Source organism: Anopheles coluzzii, chromosome 2 (assembly GCF_943734685.1).
Source record: "Anopheles coluzzii chromosome 2, AcolN3, whole genome shotgun sequence".
Classification (NCBI taxonomy): domain Eukaryota; kingdom Metazoa; phylum Arthropoda; class Insecta; order Diptera; family Culicidae; genus Anopheles; species Anopheles coluzzii.
The window spans coordinates 111,409,570-111,435,261 of NC_064670.1; the positions used below are offsets into that span (position 1 = coordinate 111,409,570).

Here is a 25,692-nt window from a genome sequence, read left to right on the forward strand (position 1 = left end):
ACCCTTCCCAACCCCTCCCGTACACTCGTACGTTGTGTCGGCTGTCAAACGTGAAATGTGAAAAATCAAACTGCGTGTGTTTTGGATTTCTTTTCCCTCCGTACAGGCCCGTGTGTAATCAAATAGTTTGCAAAAGTTACCGCCGCCCTTCTTGTTTGGTTCGGCCCCAGTTTCGCCGCTAGCTACCCGGAATTTCGGTTCACGCACGGTGTTGCAATCCCGCCAGCCCGCCCCGCCGAGGTCCAGCGCGCTCAGCTACAACACAGAATGGAGCCGTTCACCTGCTTCATGGTAAGAAGGGGTAGGGGCCCCGTACATTTCGCGGTTCCGGTGTGTGTGTGTGTATGTGTATTTTTGGTGCGTAATTTGTGCCTTGCGCCCGCTTTGGCCACGGTTCCCGCCCGCGTTACGTGTCCGGTATTGGGTGCGCAGTGGTGGCAAATGTGTCCAATCCACCAGCGGGTCGAGTGATTGCGCGGTAGTTACGGCCGGGCAGGCGCGGGTTGAAATGTTTCATCTCGATCTTGTTTGGAACACCGTGTGTGTGTGTGTGGGTGGGTGGGGGTGCAAGGCAACCCGGAGGTGCAGTGCAGCGGGCATGACAAAAACATAGTGCACTTTGAATGGTTTTTTTTTTATAACCTCAACCTAGAGCCATAAACAAACGCGCCTCCGTTGATTGTTAGCTTTTCACCGAACTAACCCCGGTGCGGGGCTTTGTGTGCGTGTCTGTGCAGGCAGCTGTAACAATCTTTGCTTTTTCGTTTGACTCTCCCCTTACTCTCAACCGATCAACCGCAGGACGTGGAAAACTCCCGCTCCTACATCGACGAGCTGTACTCGGAGGAAAACTGCAAATGCCAGGAAGCGATCGTCTGCCTGAAGAACGCCGTCATCGGCTCGAACAAAAAGAAGGGCTCGATCATATCACAGGGCATCGTGCCGCGGCTGATTGCGCTGCTGTGCAATGCCGGCAAGCCGCTGCAGCTGCGCATCGACGCCGGCATCGTGCTGGGCTCGCTGGCCAAGGGCACCGAGTCGCAGGTCCACTCGCTGATGCGCTTCAACATCGTCGAGGTGCTGATAACGATCATCTTCGACGCGAGCACGAACGAGCGGCTGATGGAGGCGTGTCTCGGGGCGCTACAGACGATCGTGCAGTATCCGTTCGCGCCGCTCGATCTAATCCACTCGGATATTAACAACATCAAGCGTTTGATACGTGAGTGTCCCAAGGCCCTGGCCCGTGCATTTTGTGAATCAAAACTCTAATCTCAACCCGTTTCCAGAAATCGCCTCACCCCGTAGCAGCTTCGCCTGCCAGATGTACGTGGTCAACATCTTCGTTCCTCTCTGCCACTCCTCGCACCAGCAGAAGAGCCTGTGCCAGGCGGAGGTGATACCGTTCCTTGCCCGGCTCATGATCTGCGACAACACCACGCTGCAAGTACCTGCACTGAAATGTTTGGCCGCGATGTGCTTCACCAACAAATCCGTTTCGAACATCGTGCACGCGACGTACCACGCGGACCGGTCGATACTGGACATACTGACCGCGCTGCTGTCGCGGACGCGCGACGTCCAGGTGCAGCTGTCGGCCAGCCGGTGCCTCACCTACCTGCACCGGGCCGGTTCGCTGCCGGCCGAGGACTACCGGATCGTGTACAAAACGCTGCCCTGCCTGGCCCGCCTCTGCTCGGACGAGTTCGAGGAGGATACGCGCGCGACGGCGGCCGAAACGCTCGCCTACCTGGCGGAGATCGATTCCGAGCTGCAGCGGCTGGCCGCGATCAGCAACCACCTGATAGTGTCGCTCGCCAATCTGGTCAAGTGCCCGTCGGTGCTGTCGCGGCAGGGTGCATTCCGCTGCTTCGCATCGCTTGCGGCCAACGATGAGGAAATCCGGAAGCGCATCATCGAGATGGACGGGCTGATGGAGGAGGTGCTAAGCGGACTGAAGGACGGCTGTGCGGAGGTAAGTTTGGAAATGGTAGAAAATCGGTCAGGAAAGTGCTAATGCGAGTGTCTCGTTTCAGGTGCGACTATCCGCGGTACGGTGTCTTCACTCACTGTCACGCTCGGTGCAACTACTGAGAACCACTTTTCAGGTGAGCTATACACACACACGCGGGTTGCGGGTGCTTTGTAAGCGGTGTAAAACGAGCTTGGTCGCTTTACCTTGTTGCAGGATCACTCGGTATGGCGCCCGCTGATGGATTTGCTGTCCGGCGAACCGTCGCTGGAGCTGCAAACCGTCGTCACGTCGACGATCTGCAACCTGCTACTAGAATTCTCACCTGCCAAGGAACCGATGCTCGAATCCGGTGCCGTCGAGATGCTCTGCGAGCTAACGAAACATCCCGACCCGGCGCTCCGGCTGAACGGCAGCTGGGCATTGATGAACATGGCGTTTCAGGTCAGTGTTGTCGAATGGCCGAAACAGCGTACTGTGCTCTGTGTGTGCATCGTTTTGTACACGCTTTTCGTTCGTCTTTTATCCCCGAACAGGCCGAACAGCACGTGAAAACAAAGATAATCAACACACTAGGAACGGATAGGATATTTCAATTGCTAGGCGATAGGGACGAGCGGGTGATCATGAAAACGCTGGGACTGTTGCGCAATCTGCTGAGCAATACGCTCCACATCGAAACGATCATGTCGGAACACTCGAGTGAAGTTTTGCGAGCGGTAAGTGTGCGAAATGGAGAAAATGTGCCTTTTAATCATGAATAATGGACCGTTTTCTGTTTGGTTAGGTGAGTCTTGTGCTGGACGATCCACATCCTCCGGAGGTAAAGGAGCAGGCGATAATCATCATAGGCAACATAACGGCCGGCGCACGGGACGAGGATTATGTGCTGCAGGATGAAAAGATTGTCAAAAAGATTAGGGATTTTTTGGTAAGCATAATTGAGCGTATGCCGGATATGCCTAGAATCATGCCGTTTTAAACAATCTTCCTTTGCCTGTCCGTGCTTGTGCAGGTCGCCAACGACAATAAACTACAGATGGGCGCGGTGTTTGTGGTACGGAACCTGCTAGAGAAGAGCGGCCGGCAGCAGATACTGCGGCAGTGGGGTTTTCTGGAAAATCTCGAACAGCTGCTACGCATGACACCGCAACACTCGCAGTTCTATGAGGAGTACGTATGGATAATGGGATTAAGCGTAAGCTAATCGTGTCTAACGTTCTCACTCTCTCTCTCTTTTCTTTCCCCAAACAGCATACGGGATGAAATTTTAAGGTTTGAATACTCAGAAGACCATTGAAGAAAACCTTTTTGTTGTTATTGTTTTGTTACTATTAGTTTCTCCTTCCTGTTGTTTCCGGTCAAAGCTCCTGAGTTGTCTTTGTATGTGCCCATCGGACCAGACGGGGCTTGTATGTCCCGTGCTTTCCGTGTATGTGTATGTGTTTTGTTCTCGTCTGTTCTCTCTTAATCACTCTCCCTTAATAGTTTGATCTGCTCGGTGGTGTAAAAAATGCGCAAAATGTGATGAAATTTAATTTCTCCATGTTAGTGCGCACTCTTACTACTTTCCCGCCATTTTACACATACTACGACAGAAGGCAGATACAGTTTTAGCTACAGCTGGATAATAGATTTCTAGTTTCTCTTGATGGATCGAAACTCTAGGAAACACCTTTACCTACACTTACACAAATCTTGCGTACCGGAAAAAGATATTTGTGTCACAGCGGAAGATCGAAGACAAATCAAATGCTAACGATTTTTAAAAATGTTTCTAACGGAAGCTCTATGAAGAAAAGCTTGTAAATATTTCCCGAGATATTCTTCAAGAAGCGTCGAAAGTGGAATGAACAAACAAACAAACAAAAACAAAAACAAAAAACATGTCGAAATTAGAGAAATGTAAAACAACTCTTCCCCGCCCTCGAAACCAGGCTCGCTACACGCGGTCTGGTTTGTCGCAGAGCGCTTGTTAAGTTTACTCTAATTTTATTAATTTATTTAGGAAACGATTTCAAAAACAAAATTAACCAACCAACACAGACAAACTTACCATTGAAATTCAGTCAAATGTTCCACCAGTGTACATTGAAAAGAAAAGCGATGGCAAAGGGAAACAAAACACATTTGCATTTCTTCACCAGAGCGATTACATTCATTCATCTACCTTTTTTGTTATCAGAACACGTAGAAGATCGCCAAGTCACGCGAAGAGAGCGGTCAAGAGTCAAGAGCAAACGTCGCATATTTAATGCGGTTTACCATTTTTCTTTCCATAACCAGAGAATTGTATAGAATGCTAAAAAAAGCAAAAGCAAAAGCAAAAACAAAAATCTTTCTCCACTTCCGGTACTTTACCCGGTAACTTCCGAAACACGAAACGATGATGATATGTGTATCTGTAAACGGAATGTGAATGTGATCGTTGTTTTGTTTTTATTGTTGTAGCAGCAGGGTAACAAATATGCCCCAGTCTTCCCCCTCCATCGTACATTGATGTGAACATTGTGAATGTGGCAACAAAGCGTATATGAGGGGAAGCATATGCTGAGATAAGGAAAGGAGAAGCGACACGCAAACAAGAGAAAAAAAGAGAAAAGCAGAGACACATAATAAAACGGATGAAAACATACGGATAAACTGATGTGTACGCAGCAGAACACAGCAAATGTGAATCACGCGCCGAAAAAGCATTGAAAATTGGAAGAAATTGTCCGTTCCCTTTTTGGAAGTGTTTTTTTTTGTATGTAAGTAGACACTTGGATGTGGCTTTTTTTTTATTTATCCTTCAGAGTACAAAGTACACAGTGGTAGTAGTAATCCAAAAAATGCACGACCGAAAACACCGAACGGAAGGGGTACACTCACTCCCATCACGATAACGACACGCAAGCAAAACAACTTCAAAACAGATAGTGAACGGATAGACTTCAAGTAGTGAAATTAAGCGCGTGGAAATTAATTCGCACCAAGCCTGGCTCTCAAGCAGCCATGCTGTTGTTTGGTGCATCCGTTTTCGACGGGATCGCATCCGGATTGGAGAGTGGATCCAGTTCGGCAAACAGCTGATACCATCCGCTGAGATCTTTGCCGGTCGTCTTGCTGCTGCTGCCACTAGTCGGCTTACCCTGTTTCGTGGTACCGGCACTAGCATCGGAACTATTCCCTGCCGTGGTGGTACTACCTTGCTTCGAGAACGATTGCAACAAACTGCTAAAGATATCCGTTGCCTTTTCGGACGATTGCCTGTTCGCTGTCGGCTGCTCAGCATCGCTAGCCTGCAGTGCCTGCAGTGGATCGCCGTGGTCCGGCGGCAGACTGGCGGAAAAGTCGAACGCACCATCGTCGGTAAGTATGCAGTTCGTTAGCAGCGCTGAAGGCAAAAACGGTGCCGGTGCCGACATAAAGTCCGAAAACTCATCATCCAAGCTTAGCCCGAGCAGATCCGCCCCGGCAGCGTCCTGCGCTGGTTTTGTGGCAGCGGAGCCGCTCGGACTAAGCTCGGGGACGCCCGACAGAAGGGCGTCTATTTCTAGTGCTACGTCTTTCAGGACGTTTTCTTTGCCGGTCGGTGGCTCCGTAATGCCCTTTAAGCTACCCACATCGTCCTTATAGTCGTCCTTAAAAGAGTTGAAACCAGTGATCGGATTATGGTGACGGTAGTGAAGCGTGATCAACGTTTGAAATTACCTTGAAGAAAAGCATCTGATCGTCGTCGGCGGGTTTGTTGTCGTCGGAACGGCACTCGACCGGCTCCCCTGGGGCGCCCTCTTTCTCGTCCTCGTTCGGGTTGGCCTGCGTCAATTCCTTCAGTATGGAGAAGCTATAGTGTGGGTCTTTCGCCAAACTCTTCAGCGTGTTCTTGTACGTTTCGTCCGTCTTCTTGGCGAACTGCAGGATGGCATTCTGGTATCCGACGAGGGCGTGCGAGAACATATTGCACCGGGCGGCGGCCAACAGGTCAATCTGCAAAGAGATGGGAGAGTGGATTTGTTATATTATCACCTGATAATGCACTCCACACCACACCTGATGCTACCTTCTCCAAACAGTCCAGCGTGTACTTGTCGAACTTGGTCTTGGCCGACTTCACGTGGCGCTGCGCTTTGCGGAACTTTTCCAACCCCCGGCCGGTGTCGGGATCGAGCTGGGCGCTGACCGACTTCATCCAGCTGAGCGCCGCCCGATACTCGGTACGCTCCCGCTCCATCTGCTGTATCGTGTGGTGCGTGTCCGCAATCGCACGCCCCTTGAACGTGTGCACGTCGTGGTGGAGGCGCAACAGCGGCACTCGTATCGCGATCCGCTGCTGGCCACAGTACGAGATCGCCTTCCCGGTGGTGGACATCATCTTGCCGGTGGTGGGGCTTTCCTTGCTTACCTCGCGCAAAAACTTGCCGAGCGAGTTTTCCTCCTGCGCCAGTATGCACACCCGCTCCTGGTACTGGTCGATAATGCGGTACAGCTTGCTGCAGCTGTCGGCCACCGACCGGAAGAGCTCTATCTTCGAATCCAGCTCCCCGTCGGAGGCGACAATGTTTTCATCCTCTTTGGTGCCTGGCAGGATCGATTGTGGGGGGGGGGGAGGAAAAAGAGTCAGACGAAAACGCCTATTAATAACGCCAAACAGGGCAACGCAGCGATGAGTCACGATTGAAATTGAACTACTTTCGCCACCGCACCTAACTTCCTTTGTACAGCCTTTTTTGTCACCCAAAATTGGTGCTGAAACTCGGACTTTAACATTGTAACGTGTGCTGTGCCTGGGTGTCCGGGGTCCCGCTTTTGCCAGCTCGATATCCACTCGGTTCGCCTCCGTTTGCGTGCCTCGCGTGAAAGCTGTTTGGAAACGTTTGTTTAAGGATGACAGTATGGTTTTATTTTCATTTTTCCTTTCCCTCGGAGATATCGATTTTTCACAGCGCCACAATGCAATAGCGCTGACAGGTTGAAAGCTGAAGGCTCCCTCCCCTGTTCGGTGCAAGCGACGTCGTTGTTTGATAAGGAGAAAGTATTGCGTATGCGCAAATGCAGTGTACGTTTTGAATGAGATTTGAATTTGGCACGTTGTTGTGGAAGCACGTGGCGTTGACAGTTTCAATTACTAAGATAGGATTTAGAGTGAAATGTATACGTGCTATTTAAAATTAGACATGTTGGTCATATCATGTGTCATCGTCAGGAATAGTCTGAATAATGAGTATTTTTTGGTATGAAATCAATGAGCTCTACTGCTAAATGTATCGTTCCGAAAAGAAAATTATAAAATACTTCGATTTTTTAAAGCTTTTATGACTGAGTCACCAAAAGTAGCTTGTAGATGCTGTGATAGGCTCTAGTATTAGTGAAAAGATGTCCAGTTAACATTTTAGGTTTTGCTGATGATTTCTGATTGGAATCTAATAAGATTTAACATAATAGAATTGGCTCCGGAATTTGAATTGGCTCTAGAATCGAAATCGGCTTCGGAATCGGAACTGGCTCCGAAATCGGAGTCTGTTTCGGCATCGTCATGAGAATAGGAGTTTGGGTCCTATGCTGCTAAAGTTGTATTGAAAGCCACAAAGAATCCAAATTTATTTGAAAACGCGATCCATTCTCATGGAGATTTTGGGATTGATCTCGCTTATGAAACTTCTGATTCCAATTCCAGACCTGATTCTGAATCCGTATGCGGAACTGATTGGGATTACTGGGTCGATTCCGATTCCGGTGTCGATTCAAATTCTGGAATTAATTCCAGAATCATCGCCGGAACCGAATTCGATTCCAGAATTGGAATCAGCTCGGGAATCGATTCCCAATACGCCATCAATACAGAATCAGAATCAAGTAGTTCCGATTCCGAGCTCCCACCACTAGCCAGCGACAACAGCTTGGAGCTGAGCGCAATCATGTTGGCTGCCAGCCGGTCTTTAAAGTCCTTTTAGGCCGTCGGCCCAGACAGAGGATAGAAGGGGCCGCAGCCAGGAATGTGTAGGAACGAGGTCAAATATTTGCCAAAATCGGTTTGGCCATCTTGGATGCCATTTGACAGCGAAGAGCCCTTAAAAATTCATCATACCCTCAAACATTTATTATTACCCCAAGCGCCACAGATTAAGCTTAAACGACTGGAAAATTGAATATCCATAGAAAAAAATGAAAGCTCCTCAGCTTCATTGGTTTGATCAATAGATGGCGTATTACAACTCATCATTATATTGCTATCCTTTTCTTGCAATGTGTTTCGACAAGTTTCATCTTATCATGACCTATATAGCCTTCTAACTTTCTGAGCAAAAATCTATAAGAATGGTCGTGTGGTCAGATACACGGGTATCAACACCAACGACCATTACTCAAATCTCACTTGCTTCAGTGCTGGTGGTTTCTGTTGGAGTTTAGTATTTAAACAATCGTATCGCCGTTCTAGTTCTAGCGATGCATAACTTCAATGCGAAACCATACAACAGTACAGAGGAAATGAGAAAGCTCTCCTCCAAACGATGATGCTCAACTAATTGGGGTATCCCATCAACAGAGAGCGCCACCAGCTTTTTTGCTATTTTTAGAATGCATGAGTCGTTTGCCGTCTGCTAAACGAAGTCTTTCTATATTCCGTTTAGGTAGAGAACTTTAGTCGTTTAGAAGCCGTTTAGTGGTCGTTTAGTGGATTTGTGGCACTTGGGACTAGAGGCATACATTATTTCATCATTAAAATCCTAATTAAAATTTGAATCGAAAAGGGCTTTCAGATGTCAAACTGCTGTAATGAACTTTTGACTACTTGTCAAATCGTTCTACATTACTTGACCTCGTTCCTACACAGTCCCTGGGACCGCAGTAGACGCGTATAGGTCGCCATTAAGGCCGGAATAACGGATAGTCAGAATAATGTGCGAAATCATGAAGCTGGATACCATTTCTAGTACAAAAACCCGTCATCTTCAGGTTGGAAGAGCAACACATAACGATAATCAGTTAGCGCCTGCTGTCTGACGCTTATGTGACGCCTTGAACCGTGCCGGCCCGCTCCAAACAAATTCGCCTGCTGGGTTCGCACCCGCCCCGACTGACAGCTGCAAAAACGCTTCACCCGACGGGCACGGGCTCAGTTGTGTGTTTGCGGGGAGCAAAAGATGCAGTTCGTTCGCTCGCTGCTTCCTTCGTGAATGTACATCTTAAAAGCTATCTTTCGCTTTCCTGTTTTCAAGCGCTCTAAATCGGTTCCCTTTCCCTGCCCGATCGGTTGAGGGGGCGAATAATTGCCCCGTCCTAAAAGTGTGCGTGTTCCTTGGTTTCCTTTTTTTCAACATTCTACTCCAAAGGTACGGGTGCATGGCCACCGCTGGTAGGGTTTATCAGCAGAATCGCGTTTGAAGAGAAGAGCGTTGTGCGAGAGGGATAGCGTTGCGTGTGCGGGGAAGTGCAAACAGGACGCACAGGCCGGACGGTCGCAGGACTTGCTGGTGATGCGTTCTGTTTGTGCGATAAGAGTTTTGATGGTGTGTGGTGGCGTTGTGTAGCGTTGTTCCGCGATCGTGTCGTTGAGGGGCGAACAAACGAACTCTCCTCGATTGCCGTGACGGATTCCGTGCTGGTGGTGTGCGATCGGACGGCAAAACTGCTGCCGCACTCTTCCTTTTTCGTTCGCCCGCGGGTGAAGATGGGTGGTGGCGGTGTTAGCAGCGCAGCGTGAAGTGTTTTTCACAGCGCCACATGTGTGTGTGTGTGCATCACTATTTTATGTGTGTGTGTTTGTGTGAGTGTGGAAAATTCATCTCAACCTCGTTTCCAGATCGTCCACTGCGAAAGACCAACAGACCAATTTTCCTGTGCCAAGTGAAACTTAAACCAAAAGGCTGGCAACAGTTTTCCTCGGGGTGACCTTCCCCGCGCGTTTTCCAATCTCTACTCACCACCACTGGAAGTGGAGAGTGGGGTTGAGGAAAAACTGGCAAGCCAAAATAGATTCCACCAGTGCACCGCAAATGATGCAAAACGAAAGAGAGCGAAAGAGAGCGAGCGAGAGAGGGCGAGAGTGATTAAATGTCCTTCGAAAAACTTTTGCAACTGTAAACAAACAGGTTGGGGGGAGGGAAAGTGGGCAACAAACGCAACGCAACTGGACGACGACGGGTTTTGAGATGAATAGGCGGTGAAAACGGAATTAATCTTTTGCTCGTCTTTCTGTTTGAATAGAGTCCTTCAAGTGTGCGCGTATGTGTGTGAGTGTGTGTGTGTGGGGAATGAAATGTGCGGCAAATCACTTCCGGCGACCGGAAAACAGCTAAAGCCAAAAGTGTGGTGTTAATGAGAAATCGTTTCCCCCCCCCCCCCCCCAAAAACGCCTGCTGCCGTCGGGTGGAATAAGAAGTTTCCGATTCTCGCATCCCACCACCACCCCCAAAACACCCCAGCCAACTGCGGGTGAGGGTGTGTGTGTGTGTGTAGTGGGGGAGAAAGTGTGCATCGAAGCGCAAATAATTCACGCCAGACGAGATTGGAATGCAAGGACATATACACACACACAGCCGCAGACACAGCAACGCAACAACTACCGCGAGCAGCCGACTCACATTTTCCAGCGACACGGTAAACTAGCGCAGTAGTAGGTGGCGGCGGTGGTGGTGGCAGCAGCAGCAGCAACAGCAACGGCTTGACATCTCTCGGCTTTTTTTGAAACAAAAGCGCATCCCGTGAAGGAAACGTGGGGCCGTAAGGGAGGAGGCAACACGATAGCAACAGCCCCCTTTCTCCCGCTCGATGATGATTGCAATGGAATGATAACAAGAAACAACAAAGTGAGTATAGAAAAGTATTACAAATCCACCCCAAAATCACATCCCCAAACTCCTACACAAACCCACACACACACACACGCACATACATACATACACCCACTCGTACACACATACAGAAGGTAAGCGGTTTTGTGAAGGCACAAATGAATGGAACGCGAAAAACGGTTGGCGCAACGGCGGTGGATACAGCAGCAGTAGCGGAGGTGTAGAAGGCGGTTGCCAAGGAGAGGAGGGAAAACCGATTTGCTCTCCGGCTTAAGCGAAGGTTCCTTTAGCAGTCTCCTCCTTCGTCCACCCCACCCCGCAACGGATGCGTCCAAAAGGGAGAAGGCAGTAGGGGCGCACCGATCGGTTGGCCGCGCGGCGGAGGATAGCAAAAACACGCGGGGTATGTAAGCAAAAATCAGCGTCCTCGGGCGTGTGTGTGTGTGTGTGTGTGTGTGTGTGTGTGTGTGTGTGTGTGTGTGTGTGTGTGAGCGACCCATTCAGATGACCGAGAAGAGATATGATGCCACGAGCAATATGACGTGGGACCGTAGAAGAAGTAAAGCAAACAGAAAAGGAATGGCGCGCAAGGAAATGGCAGAGGGATTATTACAAAAAATGGTAACAACAACTACAAAAAAACTGCCGCTACTTAAATGGTGGTTAACTGTGGCGAACGCGCCCGCGGGGATGCAGGGCAGAAGTAAAGTGGGCCGACGGAAACAGAGGAGCGGGGTGGGAAAAAAAGGACCAGTCGCCGCCCGACACACACTGGAAGGCTGGCGCGCGTGAGAAGCCAGTTGTGAGCCAGCGAGCGTGCAATCGGCCAACTCGCGAGCAATTGTGTTTTCTCACCGGGAGGAGAGATCCTTCCGACGTGTCCCCCCCCGTGGGAAGAGAAGAAAATGGCACCTCGTCGTGGCATCGCTTGTGTGTGTGTGTTGTGTTGTGAAGTTAACGACGGAGCAGGCGATGGGGAAACAACTCTCTCCACGGGCAAGGACGACACAGAGGCAACAAAAAGGCAGCACTTTTTTGCTTCCTTTGTGCACGTGGGCGTGTGTGTGTGTTTGTGTGTGTGTGTATGTGTGTGGAGGCGTCTCCATCTTTGGTACGGGCGCGTGTTTTCTCTGTTGCTATATTGGCCCTTATCCACCCCTTGCGGTAGGGAGAAAGGGCGAAGGGTGGTAAACCCGACCACTGACAAGTTAGAAACCGCAACTTGCTGCCCCGCATGTCATGTGCCTGCTGTGTTCTCCCGGGTCGCCTTTCTCTCTCACTCTCTCTCTCTCTCTGTTCGGTGAACTTTTGACAGGATATCGTGCCTCGTGTGCACCTAGCCGGAAGTGTGTGTGTGTGGGTGTGGGTGGAAGAAAACGGGAAAGGAAGCTCGGTGGCAGGGAATGAAATTTAAACCTCCCCGACCCTGGCTGTGTAACCCTCCGCTGGGTGGTTGACGGCGGGGGGGTTCGGTGTCCGTCCGAACCCATTTCAGTGGCAATTTAACCTTTGTCCACCTTGTCAGATTCAGAAGCGCCTCCCGTCCGAACGTTTGACGCACAGCTGGCGACTTTCCCGATGATGTGTGGTGACTCCAAGTCTAGCCACCCTCCACTACCAGCAGCAACAACAGCAGCAGCAGCATTAGCATGCTCTGGGCCATGTGTGTGTGTGTGTGTATGTGCGCGCTTTTTTGCATTGTTAGGAGAGCATAAAACCCATGGAAACGCCGATTGTGCGGGGAAGGGCACAAAACAGGGCCGATGGTTGCTAGGGTTATATGAGGGTAGTTTGTTGCGAGTTGTTTGCTGATGCTGCTGCTGCTGCTACCCGCCCGCTCGCAAGCACTCCTCGTATGCGCCTTCGCGTACATTTCCTTCCGTGCACGCAATAGTAACGAGAATTGGAATGGGCGAAAAAAAAAACACGTACGCCAACGCGATGCAAGGGGGAGACGAGAGCGATGAGACATTCTGCCGGCGACCGTGTCATCGCCGAAGTCATCAGCACTGGCGGAATGATTGATTACGGGACCGGCGACTGGCGTAATGGCAAATCGCAAATCGCTGTTTGCTTTTAATGGCAAGACAAGCCGGCACGGTACAGTTTGTTGTAGTCCCAAGAAGCAGAAGATCTTGGAGCGTCGATTGGTGGAGCGCGATGCTGGGCCGCGTCGATGGGAAGCTCTGATAACGATGGAACAGCCGAGCGCGCGCGCGCACGCACTTGGGCGCTTGATGGCGTGGTTTTACACTGTATCAGTAAGGGATGTTGTTGCGTAAAGCCATCGGATTGCGCCGATGCAGCGGCATACATTTAACGGCATACATATTCTTATTTTTTTGCCCTTTTAATTGGGTTCAGCTTAACTGTGCGTTTAAACTGGTATTTCGTGATGATTTTCTGGTATTTGTAAGGTATTTAACGTTCGGCTTTGCTTCTCTCAATCTAGGGCACAAATTCAGAGTGCAGGGAAACCCGGTTTGTGATTATTTAAATTCCATGATGATGAATCAATTCCGTTTTGTGGTTGTAAGTGGTCGATTTTTAGAGCGCTGAACTGCAGTATGGATCATTTTGTAAAATAAATAAAAAAGACATAACGCAATGACGGGATGTCTTATAATTGAAGACATCGGATTGTTTTTAATTCCCATTTTGGGGTCGGAGTCGTCCGGAGTCGACCATAGTTGGAGTCATTTCGAGTCGTCCAGAGTCGATTGGAGTCGAATGGAATCGCAGTCGATCGGAGTCAACAGGAGCCGTCCGGTGCAATGTGCTTGTGATCAAGCATTTCATTTTGTTGTGTTTTTTGGCTTTTAATTTTTGCGTACACCTTCGTATACAGGCCTTTGCTTCGAAGGCCGACTCCGGCTGATTCCGGACGACTACGACTCCAGCCGATTTCCGACGACTCTGGACGACTCCGGACGACTGTGGACGACTCTGGACGACTCTGGACGACTCTGGACGACTCTGGACGACTCTGGACAACTCCGGATGACTACGACGACACTGAACGACTCTGGACGACTCCGACTCCGAACAACTACAGACGACTCTTGATGACTCCGACGTCTCCGAAAGAATCCTTACTACTCCAAACGACTCCGGATGACTACGATTCTGGACGACTCTCAACGACACCGAACGACTCCGTACGACTCCGCACAACTCAGGACGTCTCCGGACGACTCCGGACGACTAAGGACGACTCGGACTCCGAACGACTCCGGACAACTCCGGGCGATTCCTGACGATTGAGAACGACTCCGGATAACGCTGGGCGAACCTACCTTTCGGAGACGATTTCGAAATTATTGGAGTCGAATCGATCTGGTCGACTCCGGATTTTTGCCAACTTTACCCACCAGTTTTCGTCTATTCATTCCGATGATTGGTATGAGACTAGAAACAGTTTTTCTATTGACTTACTACTATGTACTACTATCCTTGACTTGTTAGTATGACCCACAACAGAATAATCAGTTCGGCGTATGGGGGGGGGGGGGGGGGGAAGAGTTGTGAGCAGGGGGTTTGTTTGTCCAGATGGCAAACAATGATCTACGGCTCGCGCTCGTAATGAGTTCCCTGACGGCATTTAATACTGTTAAAGTGAGGCCATATGTTTTTCGTTAATTTTTCAATTATTTCCTCTATAATTTCACATAACACACACATGTCCCAATATATAACAAGTCTGTAGCAATTTAACATTAGCACTTTGTATTTGAAAACCTTTTGAAACCTTCTTCCACTTCATATTTATGGATGTAACTATGTACGAAGAGCATTTATTATTTTTCTCTCTATAAATTTGAATCAATTAACTAATCTTGTTCCAATTCTGGCACAAGAAAGCCGTTAAAACGGACAAACATCTTGCTTATGGTTTTGATTTATTTCCCCTATTCGACATTTAACATTAACCATGTCTTTCGTCGTAAATTATTGTGAACTAGTGCGACCGCTCCCAATGCAACAGGGTCGTCCCCTCTTATCAGTGTGTTTTTGTTGCGGTTCATCCGCAGCAAGAATCGGCCGAAAACACGTGTTCGGATTTAAAAAAAAAAACATTTCCATTTGTCCCATGCACACATGCTCTCTGCTGTGCTCTGGGCTGGAATCTGTCGCACGCCGGCCGGCCGCCAATGCCTGGGTTGCTCCAGCATGCTACAACAATTATGTCATTAGCTATTTTTAAGCCCCGCGATCTTCGAGCTTGTCTTGCAGCCGCCGTCAATCGTTGATGAGATGGAACGCGATCGTACGATTGCGATCAAGCGATGGCCGGCCCCGGTTTTGCACCGCACCAGGAAGAAATGGTTTTGCCGAGATTATTTACGACGCAGAGGGTTATCGAAAAGAGAAGCAGGACAGGGCAAACCCGTAAAATAGTCGTAAATTTCACCTCAATCGCATCAAATCGAATGCGCGCGCGACCTCACGGAGGCGGGTTTGGGATTTTCAATATTTTGATTGCCGGGCCAGCTGCTGCCAGTGGTTGCGTATAAATACACACAAGAGCATAACTATGTGTGGAAAGCGTTTCAGTATGGGTGTAGAGGGTGATGACACTGCCGCTGCAGCACTGGATTATAATTGAAAGGCAGCTTCAGTTCGAGTTCAGAATCGAGTGAGAGTGGTGCATGTGGCAACATACACACAGTCGGTAGGCAGTTTCTCGTTCATTTAGTTCAATGTGTTATGCTCCGAAAAGAAGGGTGCATGTTTTCCACTTCACTACAGACGTGCACACACAATCACTCACACACACACACACTTACATACAAATTAACACAAATAAACACAGACGCAAGCCGCCCGGGGCACATACGGAGCGCGCGCGTCAGTCGAAAAGGCAATCGCAAACTAAAACTTCATTTCCTCGTTTACAGATTCAAAAATGCATTATTTGATTAAGCACATCCGGCACATCCGGCAGTCGTCCGGGACCGGTGTAGAGTAAAGTGGGTGGTGCAAACGCGGTGGTGGAAGAGAAGAAGCCTTCGCTCCTCCTTCTGGGACGGATTTTTGCGGGGCAAGGGGCCAGCCAGGGAAGGGTGGAGGTGGTGACGGGCAGGGACGATGGTAACGATGACCTCGGAAGTTGATAAAGACAAGGCAGCAGTGACAGTAGTGATAAGTGCACCGAAAAAGATGAACGCTAACGGCAACGAAAAGGACAAGGATCGGGACAGGGAAACGATTACGTCCAGCAACAGTAGCAACAACTGCAATCGGGGATCGGCTGGAACCGATGGAGGAGAGGGCACAGTTACGCAGGGTGGGGCAGGGAATGCGGTAGTGCCACCAGCCGGGAGTGGCGGTAGTAACATTAGTAGTAGTAGTAGTACAACGGTGGCTACAACTTCAACGGCAACAATCACAACAACAACGACGGCAACGATCTCCTCCAGTGCCGCCGCCGGTACGAGCGCCGGTTCGTCCGGTAACAAGCCGGGCCAGGGTGGTCAACCCTCCCATGCACAGGCCACCCAGGCGGCACTGAACCAGGATGCACCGAACATTTTAGTTTATAAGAAGGTAAGCAAACCGACCCAGTCGCTTCTGTTTCATTATGCTAATTACTCGTTTTACTTCGCTGCGCAGATGGAAGCGATCGTCGAGCGGATGCAGGGTGAGGAGGGCGGCGTCTCGGTGCGCACCATCAAAGCCTTCATGAGCAAAGTACCGTCCGTATTCACTGGTGCCGATCTGATAGCGTGGATCATGAAGAATCTCAGCATAGACGACGTGAACGAGGCGCTGCATCTGGCCCACCTGCTCGCCTCCCACGGGTATCTGTTCCCGATCGACGACCACCAGCTGACGGTGAAGAACGACGGCACGTTCTACCGCTTCCAGACGCCCTACTTCTGGCCCTCCAACTGCTGGGAGCCGGAAAACACCGACTACGCCGTGTACCTGTGCAAGCGAACGATGCAGAACAAGACGCGCCTCGAGCTGGCCGACTATGAGGCGGAAAATTTGGCCAAGCTGCAGAAGATGTTCTCCCGCAAGTGGGAGTTCATCTTCATGCAGGCGGAAGCGCAAAGCAAGGTGGACAAGAAGCGGGACAAGCTCGAGCGCAAGGTGCTCGACTCGCAGGAGCGTGCGTTCTGGGACGTGCACCGGCCAATGCCGGGCTGCGTCAATACGACCGAGGTGGACATCAAGAAGGCGTATCGGCGCGGCGCTTCCAGCCTGGGCTCGGGATCGTCCGGTACGGCCGGGAATAGCAACCCGGTCGAGCAGCTGACGCGCCAGATAAAGCTGCTGAAGCTAAAGCTCGAGCGACGCACGATCAAAATCTCCAAAGTGGCCGAATCGTAAGTTGGTGTCGCATGGAGCGAGAGAGAGAGAGAGAGGGATCGAGCTATCGAGTGCATTTTGGGAATGTTTTCGTTTGTAAAACCATTTTGACTTTATTATTGTGTTTTTGTTTTCTTCTTCTGTTTTTAGTTTTATTTTCTTTAGGATCAGTGTTTATGCTTCTGTTTCCAAATTTTCCTTGCCTTGTTCATTTTTTAAAAATATTTTTCTTGCTTATTTGTAGTACTTATTTTTTGTTGCAAATTATGCATTAACATTGTTTGTTTCTGTTTTCGTTTCGTTTCAGCTACACTTCATACTTTGAGCAATACAATGAGTACGATAGCTTTCTGAACCCGCCAGATCAACCGAACCCTTGGATCACGGACAATACCGAGATGTGGGACGCCGATCGAACTGCGTAAGTGTCAAGCCAGCAAAGGCATTCAGTACTAAACCGATGCTAATAAGCTAATAACATTATTTATGCTTTGATTTCCCCCCCTTTGCAGCAAAGACGTATCGCTAAAGCGCGTCAAGCGGTGGGGCTTTAGCTTGCGCGAACTTCTGAACGATCCCGTCGGTCGGGAACAGTTTTCGAAGTTTCTGGACAAGGAATTTAGTGGAGAAAACCTCAAGTAAGCCCGCCGGCGTTGTGTGCCCGCCTGTGCTGTAATAATCGTCCTCTAAACTAAAATCGTGTCCGGCTTGTTCCTCCTACATCCACAGGTTCTGGGAGTCGGTACAGAGCATGAAGGCACAACCGCAGTCGAAGGTGAAAGAGGCGGCCCATGCAATATATCTGGAGTTTCTCGCCCCGGACGCGCCGTGCCCGGTGAACGTGGACTCGAAATCGATGGAGCTGGCCCGGGAGGCGGTAAGCAGTGCGGCACCGCCGAACCGCTGGTGCTTCGATGTGGCGGCCGCCCACGTGTACCATCTGATGAAGAGTGACTCCTACTCACGCTACCTGCGCTCCGACATGTACAAGGAGTATCTGAACGGTTCGAAGAAGAAGATCAAATCCATACCGAACCTGTTCGGCGTGAAGCGCTAAGGCACGGGCGCACCACAGTCATGTTTTTACGACGATAAAACGAGCGAAGTGCAGAAGACGCGCGTGCAAGAAATATCGTACTCCTCTCGAATGAAAGTCGCGGGTAGCATAGAGCGTGGTGTGGTAGTGGTAGTAGTAGTGGTAAAGCAAAATGATATATGTAGACGAGGAGCAGGCTTGTTACAGTTTCGTTCTGATCGTGTTAGCGCGTGTGTTCATAGAACGATTGTTTTATTAGCGTCATGGATCGCCATAACTGAAGTAGTGGGTAAGCGGAAGTACATACACACACACACCTGTGCGCGAAGCGAAGGAATCGTTATGCTAAGATTTAAAAAGCGGAACACGTGCTAAGGCCGTGTTTCGCGATGCCATTTACTGTAACGTATTTGCCAGATAGCGAGGCAGGCCGCGCGATACCATATAATAGCGAAACGCAAACACGCAAAAAAAAAACAAGAACAACACAAAAACCAACCAAATACAACCAAACAAAGGAATTGTTGATGAAACTTCATCGAACGGGTGGAGATAGCGTTTATTTCGTACGCAGCGCGCGCATAATCGATGCGCATTGTGCAGTGCGATGTATCTCATTTAGTGTAAAAGTAAAAGAAACATACAAAAGAAACTAGTGAAATACTTATAATAGTGTAAGAGTAGTGCAAACAACATAGGGAAAGAAACGGAGCGCACATGACGACTGTGGTGCAGAATGCGTTGTTGAAGATACAGAGAGCTCGCCATGCGCGGCTCCAAAAAGTGTGGAGCGAACGGGTAGCAATGCCATTAGAATTATACAACAGATACAATGCATATTAGGTAAATGAAAACGCAACAACAAGACAAGAGCAAATATTATTATATTGAAATAAATATATCATATATACAAACACTCATACATACGAAGTGTCACCCTCGCCCTTCCTGATCCAGAACACACTAACAAAACCCAGCCCACCCTATTCCCATTCGTGAAGACAAAAAGAAAAAAAAAACAAGAAATATGCGAATTTGAAACAAGCAAATACAACCAAACGCACATACATCAGATGGCATTATACACATATACAAGAAATACGGTTACAGAGACACACAACACACAGACAGCCTGCAAACTGTAAACATTCCTAAAGGAAAACAGTCCGAGGGGACGTGCGTTTACAGCGTGGAAACATAAGTGAGACAACATAATAATAGAGCTGTAGCAGATAGTATTGATTGATAAACAATAATACCGATGCGGGGAGGATAGACAAGAAGTGTTATAATACTATTACAACAGCAACAACAACAAAAATCCGTTAGAACACAAAGAACAAGACAAGTTCGTTATTATGATGGAATAAATGAGAATCGAGAAACTAAATTTGATGTGTGTTCGTTTTTTTTTATATTTCCTCTGAAGTGATGTGGGATTGATCATTCCTTCGTTCACGTGAATGCTGCGCTTTTTCTTCAATACAGCCGTTTTAATATTTATTCAGGCCTCTTTTGAATTAATAAGGCTTGTCCCCTGGGTTCGTGTCTCTGCTGCACCAATGTAGGAAACGCTTAAAATTGGCTCCATGTACCATGTCACTGTTCCTTGGGCATCGCTCTCTAGTCACCTTGGGCTGACGGTGTGACAGCAGCGCTTTGACAGGCGAAAAGAAAAACATCTTCAACCCACTTGGCTGGATTCACGCAGTTTTGGTGTAACTTTTGCAATCAAAACACAAAATGTGGTTCGAAATCCTGCCCTCGTTCGGAATCATTACGGCCGTCCTGTCCGTGCCCGGGTTTGCGCTGTACGGACTGCACAAGCTGACGCTGGACAATGTAAGTAAAGCCGTGCGCCGTCTCTAGTCGCCGTGTTGCTGCTTTGGTTTGTTGTTGGGGCTTTTACATAACCAGGTCCCGGTTTTTGGGATGCTTGCAAAGATGCGTTGGAAGTGGTAGCATTAAAATGTTTTTTCGATCTAAATGTTCGTAGGCATACCGGCGCAATACGGATGAAAGATGGGACCGCATTATGTACACCCGGGACATGCGACTGACCGGCAACCCGTACCAGTGCAACGTGAGTGCTTCAGAGTTGAGAGTTTTCCTTCTAGAGGAATGCTTGCTTAAATGTTTGTTTTGTATTCTTTTAGGGTCTTGAATCTATTCCGGATAAATAGAGTGTGACACGGGATAGTGCAAAGGAAGAGAGGTGCAAATGTAACGTGTTACTGGGTGTAGAATAAATCGTTCGAGAAACCGTGCGCAGTTGAACCCGCTTTACGAACGTTGTGTCCTTATTGCCATAGCAAAGAAAAAAAGAAAGAGCTCTACGACGTGGGGGATCGCTGCGGAAGAAGGTTGAAGCGACAGTTATCGATGGCTTAATTTTATGCATTGCCAATGTTCGGTACATTCACCAAAAGCATAGAAAAATGCATCAATACTAGTCGATGCCAAGTATTTGCTATAATCATAGCTTGCTGCTTCGATCGTATCTCAACGATCTCCCATACAGTGGACAGCCCCGAACAAACACCCCCTGAATTAACCGAATCCTACATCCACATGGCTTACTTCGATATTCCAGCTGAAAAGCTCATGGTAGATTTTTCGGACACATTTCAGTTTCTAACCAACACATCAAGAAAACACACTCACGAACCCCAGCTCTCACAGCCAGGTTTGATTTTTCTTACATAAAAAGCGTTCTACAATTTTATTTTTCATTAGTTTCTGGTTTTCAATTGATTCGTGTCTATTGTCATTGCACATATTTCAGTTAGTTTTTCATTTTACGGTGATGGCGTTTGTTTTGGTTTGTTTTAACTTTAAATACATCTTATTTGTGTGTTACTCGCATTTTCTGGTTGCGGGATTTAAAGTTTTTTTTTCTTTTTTACGTTGTATACAGCGATCTCTGGAGTGTGTGTGTGTGTGTGTGGGTGGGTGGGTGGGTGGGTGGGTGAGACGGTACTGTACCGCACGCTCATTTGGAAGTGGAGGAGGGGAGAGTGGTTAAGGACTAATGTAGAGGGTTTGCCTCCCTCATATCGTGAATTCGTTTTGGCAACACACGCACACACACATGTACATTTAGCTTTTACCCTCAACGTTTTACATGAAGGAGTGTGTATGTGTGCTTGTGTCTATATATGTGTATATATTTTGTATGCATGTATATAATCGTTCTATTTAGTTACATTACGGTGGCGTAAAACCAACACACTCTTGCACAGCAGCCTACTCTGCCGGTCCAATGTGACCGAGCCTACTAACGCAACTACTACACACCCTTCGGTTGGAGGATAAATTTCCGTCCCTGTTTTGCTTACTTATTAGCGTCAATCGAGCCTTCCTGCTCCCCATTTTCCGCCCATCATTATCATCATCAATGCAACGTAGAATTTTAAATTGGTTGCTCTACGTGTGTGCATGTGTGTGTGTCTTTGTCTTTTAATGATTGTAGCTAAACACCTCTGGAACAGTGAATGTCTTGATGTCTTGTAATTGATTATTGTCCTTTTCACTCGTCTAGTTTAAAGTTGAAAACCTTTCGTGGTTCGTACATAAGATGCCTTGCACTAGGTAGGGAAGTGATACACACACACCGACACACGCACACACACACACACACCCACACGCACACACACACATACATCCACGGCTGGTCGGCGCAAACCCTTTCTCTTTCCTGCTGGCCGCGCTGCTTAGGAACGGCGACTGCGTACATCGATTATTGTCTATACCTGCTGAGCTCTAACATTCATACTGAGCTTGCTCTAAAAAACGAGTAGCTTCGATGGCGGTGGTGATAATTTTTGCTTTTTAAAAAATAGTATGTATCCTCCTGTATCTTTCGTCCTATCCTTCCACCTCCTTGTGCCGGGTCCAGCCGGGGAATTGTGGGGCGCTCACGCGGGGCAGAGGGAACGTTCCCACTTTTCTAAAATTGACACGGGTACTTTACGAGCAATGGGTCGAACAACCACTTACACACCATACAAAATACAAGAAAAACATAATTGTTCTGTGCTTGCAGCCTTTCCTACATTTCTCTGTATGTGGTTTTTTTTTTCTTCTGTCATCTAAACGGAATTAGGTAGCGAAGTTTTTTTTTACAATAAAAAACCAAACGATAATATCTATTAGCTTATTATGCTTCATTTTTCAGAGCAAACACCCTACACTAATCGAGCTGATGTTGATATACTATGGGATTTAACGTAGCACAAAATATAGTACGGAAATGATGCATGCATAATGTTACCATTATTTCCATTTCACTTTACTCCTCAGATGGGTGGTTGAACATGTCTGCCAACTACTCTCGATTTCTGTCTCGCTCCACGAACTCTGGCGGCTGTGGGAACAATTTTGAACACTGAATTTGATTTATTTGTAGCCGCTAGGTAGTTTTTGTTGCACACTTTTAAACCTGTGCTGTTGTGAATACATTGGAATGCATTACAAAAAATAAAATTCTGCGTTTCTGGAGTTCCGGTGTTCCAATGTGAACAGCATTGTTCACTTGTTTCATTTTCTTTGCAATAGTGTTTCAGTTCTTCCACATGATTTTCAACACGCCATGATTTGGATTCTTTTTGATAGGCGTTTTGTTTAACTTGTTTAGCATGATCTGATTATTTGTGTCGAAAAATCAATATGTGACAGTTGTTGGAAAACATCTAACAAACAGTGAATAATGCTGTCCACATTGAAAACTGTCTGGGAAACCCTGCAATAGAAGTACAAACACACGTGCAGCTCTCACAGCTACAGCAAGTTTCTTTACGAGACACGAGGGTGCTAATCTGACCTTGCTTATGTCCCCTTTTTAATTCGAAAAGTTTGTTTTCGCTACAAACTCGTACGCTACTGTACCTTCCGCATCAACACACTCTGATGCGGACAATTACTTAATCGCGCATTAATACTGCAACGTAATACGAAAAAGATGCGGCTCACACATAAAGTATTATATTGCGGTTATGTGTTGCTATTCGTGGCGACTGTACGGTTAGTTTCTACTAGGCAAGCGAGTGCTAGAAAACTGTAAAAACTGTAAACTGCAATACAGCCGTTCCGGTGCGTATGGAGGCGCCTAGTACATAGTGCTAACTGCGTTGGTTTAGTGATGACATGGCCGCTGTTACTATTTGTTCTGATAGAACAAAAAACACAACAATGTGTACACTGAGCACATATGTTTAGCTGTTGACCGGTTGGATCGTTTCACTGTGAGGCGAACATGGTTGCGAATTCATTACATGGTTCAAATGGGTTTAGGCTTAACATTAAATTTATGTGTGCGTTTTTGACTGCGTGTTTTATTATGAACAAATAATTAACTTACTACTGACTTTGTTTTAGCGTTCTGTATGTGTGGCTTTGTGCAGATAAGCTATACACGGGAATTTTTGCTCTTGTCTGTTACAAACATAGGCCTTATTTAACAGTTACATTAACCCTCCTAGACGTAAAAGGTTTTTGCAGGTTTCGATGCCGGACATCGCAAAAAAAAAATTAAACCGAAACCTTGCTCGTTCAGAACACAACACAAAGAGTTTGGGCAAGTTTGCTCTGTAATGACTGCGTTCACCATAACTGATTACCCTGCTCTGAAATACCTTCATCTCCTATGGCTCTGTATGACAGATATAATATGCCTCTATAGGTGAATCCTTTTACTTTAAATTTATGCGACATTTTGTCTCGAGTGCGTCATCTAATACTGTGGCCAATATAGGACAGTGATATATGTATGTGTGTATAAATGTGCTGTATGCGCCACGGTTATATGAGGACAAAACCACCTGCTCCTTATGCTGCTCCTTCTGCTACTCCTGCTACACTATGAAACGGCTAGGAAAGGGTTTCTGCTTCTACGCGCGAGCGACCCCTGCAGTATATTTATATATGTATAGGTTCAATTTTAAATTTTACGATCTTGTCTTTTCTTTTGTTTGTTTATTAAAAAGATATGCTTGTCTCTCTGTATATGAAGAAATACATAAAATCTATCATTTTCTTTTCTCTCTATTTGATTCGCAGGAATAATAGTTAGGGTGTGTGTGTGTCGGGGGGTGTTTGCGTGTTTACAGGTTGTTTGTTTTACTAGTTGTTGCTAGAACATGGAAGTGGTAGTGATAGTTCCTACTATACATATACATATATATATAATCTTTTACTTTAATATTTCTATACGTGTTAGCAAAAATTGTTCTCCCTCTATGCTCAATGCTCGTTTGGGATTTTTGTGTGAATTTGTTTGCTTGTTGGAGTTGAAAAAACAAACCTTTTTGATTTTCAAAAAATAACAAAAAAAAAGTTTTATAATGCTTATCCTAGCAATAAACAGTTGTGGTTTAGCTTGATATGTACTAGAATGTTACAACAAAAACATTCCTGTTAAACTTGTAAATAAGCAACTCATATAGGGAAGTAAAGTAACTTGAGTGTAAAATCTCTTACTTCTACTATTGGTTACTGTTGGTTGGAGAGTTCCTCCATGCATTGTGACGTTACTATTGTATTTTGATGTAGGTGCATTGTAATGGTGCTGTCTGCAGGCAGGCGATGTACACTTTCTTCACGCTCAGCCAGCCCGAGTTTACCGGGTTGCTGGTGCTGTGGCTTTTGTTCACTGACAAACTGCTCTATGACATAGTTGTTTTTATTAAAGCTGAAACCCACGCATATATGTTTTGTTTGTTTTCTTCTAATGTTTCTACCCCTCCTATTCCATAGTGTGTGTGTGTGTATTCGCTCAGTGGTTGGCTGTGTTGGGCTATATCTATTTTCGTTTAAATTGATTAAATTCATCCTCTCCATCCATTTGCGCATCCACACTCGTGTGTGGCGCCCTCTAGGTATGGTACTATGCACCAACAAGTACGATTACAACAGAAAAAACCCTCTCTACCAAACAGGCATGCATCACTAACGAAGCACGAAGAACACATTAGCGTTGTATTTGTAGCAGGGTTTGTTGTTGTTTTGTTTAAAAAAAAAATAGAAAATGTGAAAAAACATAAATCCTTCTTAATTTACTAACATTGTTATTTGTATGGTGTATTATCTTGTGTGAGTGTAATGCGTTTCGGTGTATGATCGGTCCAAACATTTACCCTAACATCATAGTTTGACACCACTTAGATGCACACAAAGCTGTATTAAGAACGGTTGTTGCCTATTACTTAAATGTGTCTTAAACCGTGTTTATTTTAAATAAAACAATTTGTATTTTTTTTGTGGAAATTATTAATCGTTTCCTAAGTGACCACCGAAGTAGAAAGCAGTTGAAATTTGCACATTAATATTATCTCATGCTGTACTTCTGTATTCATTCAATAAAACCAAACATTTCTGCCCGGTTAAATGACGTGGCAAAAAGTGTGTGTTGTGGGGCTTTTAATAAACACAACACATTCCGACCAGTTCCGGGTTTGGAGGTGGTAAAGTGGATAAATTGCTACTGCTACAAATTGAACCACATATGTATTATTCTTGTAAAAGAAAACAAAAAAGACCAACACACTATTCACTACTATCCATTATCCACTAATGCGCAGCTTAGTACATCCCATGTA

The 25,692-nt window shown here is 47.0% G+C and overlaps 4 protein-coding genes across 7 annotated transcripts; 3 read left to right on the top strand and 1 right to left on the bottom strand.

The window, feature by feature from the left end:
* Positions 1–2: 2 nt before the first annotated feature.
* Positions 3–4,607, top strand: LOC120949864 (armadillo repeat-containing protein 8-like). Its single transcript, XM_040367432.2, has 9 exons — positions 3–291; positions 802–1,222; positions 1,290–1,975; positions 2,037–2,108; positions 2,189–2,416; positions 2,509–2,691; positions 2,760–2,903; positions 2,988–3,145; positions 3,227–4,607. The coding sequence occupies exons 1-9, from the start codon at positions 268–270 to the stop codon at positions 3,270–3,272; spliced, it is 1,962 nt and encodes a 653-aa protein (XP_040223366.2). The 5' UTR covers positions 3–267; the 3' UTR covers positions 3,273–4,607.
* A 74-nt stretch (positions 4,608–4,681) lies between these two features.
* LOC120949865 (islet cell autoantigen 1) lies at positions 4,682–7,189 on the bottom strand. The gene is made up of 4 exons (XM_040367433.2): positions 6,658–7,189; positions 6,015–6,532; positions 5,666–5,941; positions 4,682–5,595 (listed from the first exon to the last, which is right to left on the bottom strand). Exons 1-4 carry the CDS (start codon positions 6,719–6,721, stop codon positions 4,957–4,959), a joined length of 1,497 nt encoding a protein of 498 aa, XP_040223367.2. The 5' UTR covers positions 6,722–7,189; the 3' UTR covers positions 4,682–4,956.
* A 1,544-nt stretch (positions 7,190–8,733) lies between these two features.
* Positions 8,734–19,196, top strand: LOC120950031 (regulator of G-protein signaling 7-like). 4 transcript variants are annotated; one of them, XM_040367757.2, is made up of 8 exons: positions 8,734–9,285; positions 10,160–10,761; positions 10,878–11,149; positions 15,645–16,293; positions 16,360–17,078; positions 17,369–17,482; positions 17,574–17,699; positions 17,791–19,196. In XM_040367757.2, the coding sequence occupies exons 4-8, from the start codon at positions 15,835–15,837 to the stop codon at positions 18,116–18,118; spliced, it is 1,746 nt and encodes a 581-aa protein (XP_040223691.2). In that variant the 5' UTR covers positions 8,734–9,285; positions 10,160–10,761; positions 10,878–11,149; positions 15,645–15,834; the 3' UTR covers positions 18,119–19,196. The 4 variants fall into 4 exon arrangements, with proteins under 4 accessions (XP_040223691.2, XP_040223690.2, XP_049461384.1 ...); XM_040367756.2 differs by lacking the exon at positions 10,878–11,149; XM_049605427.1 differs by lacking the exons at positions 8,734–9,285; positions 10,878–11,149 and adding an exon at positions 9,292–9,707.
* Positions 19,197–19,744: 548 nt separating this feature from the next.
* Positions 19,745–20,374, top strand: LOC120949125 (uncharacterized). The gene is made up of 3 exons (XM_040366164.2): positions 19,745–19,939; positions 20,094–20,180; positions 20,254–20,374. The coding sequence occupies exons 1-3, from the start codon at positions 19,841–19,843 to the stop codon at positions 20,278–20,280; spliced, it is 213 nt and encodes a 70-aa protein (XP_040222098.1). The 5' UTR covers positions 19,745–19,840; the 3' UTR covers positions 20,281–20,374.
* The last annotated feature ends 5,318 nt before the right edge of the window (positions 20,375–25,692 follow it).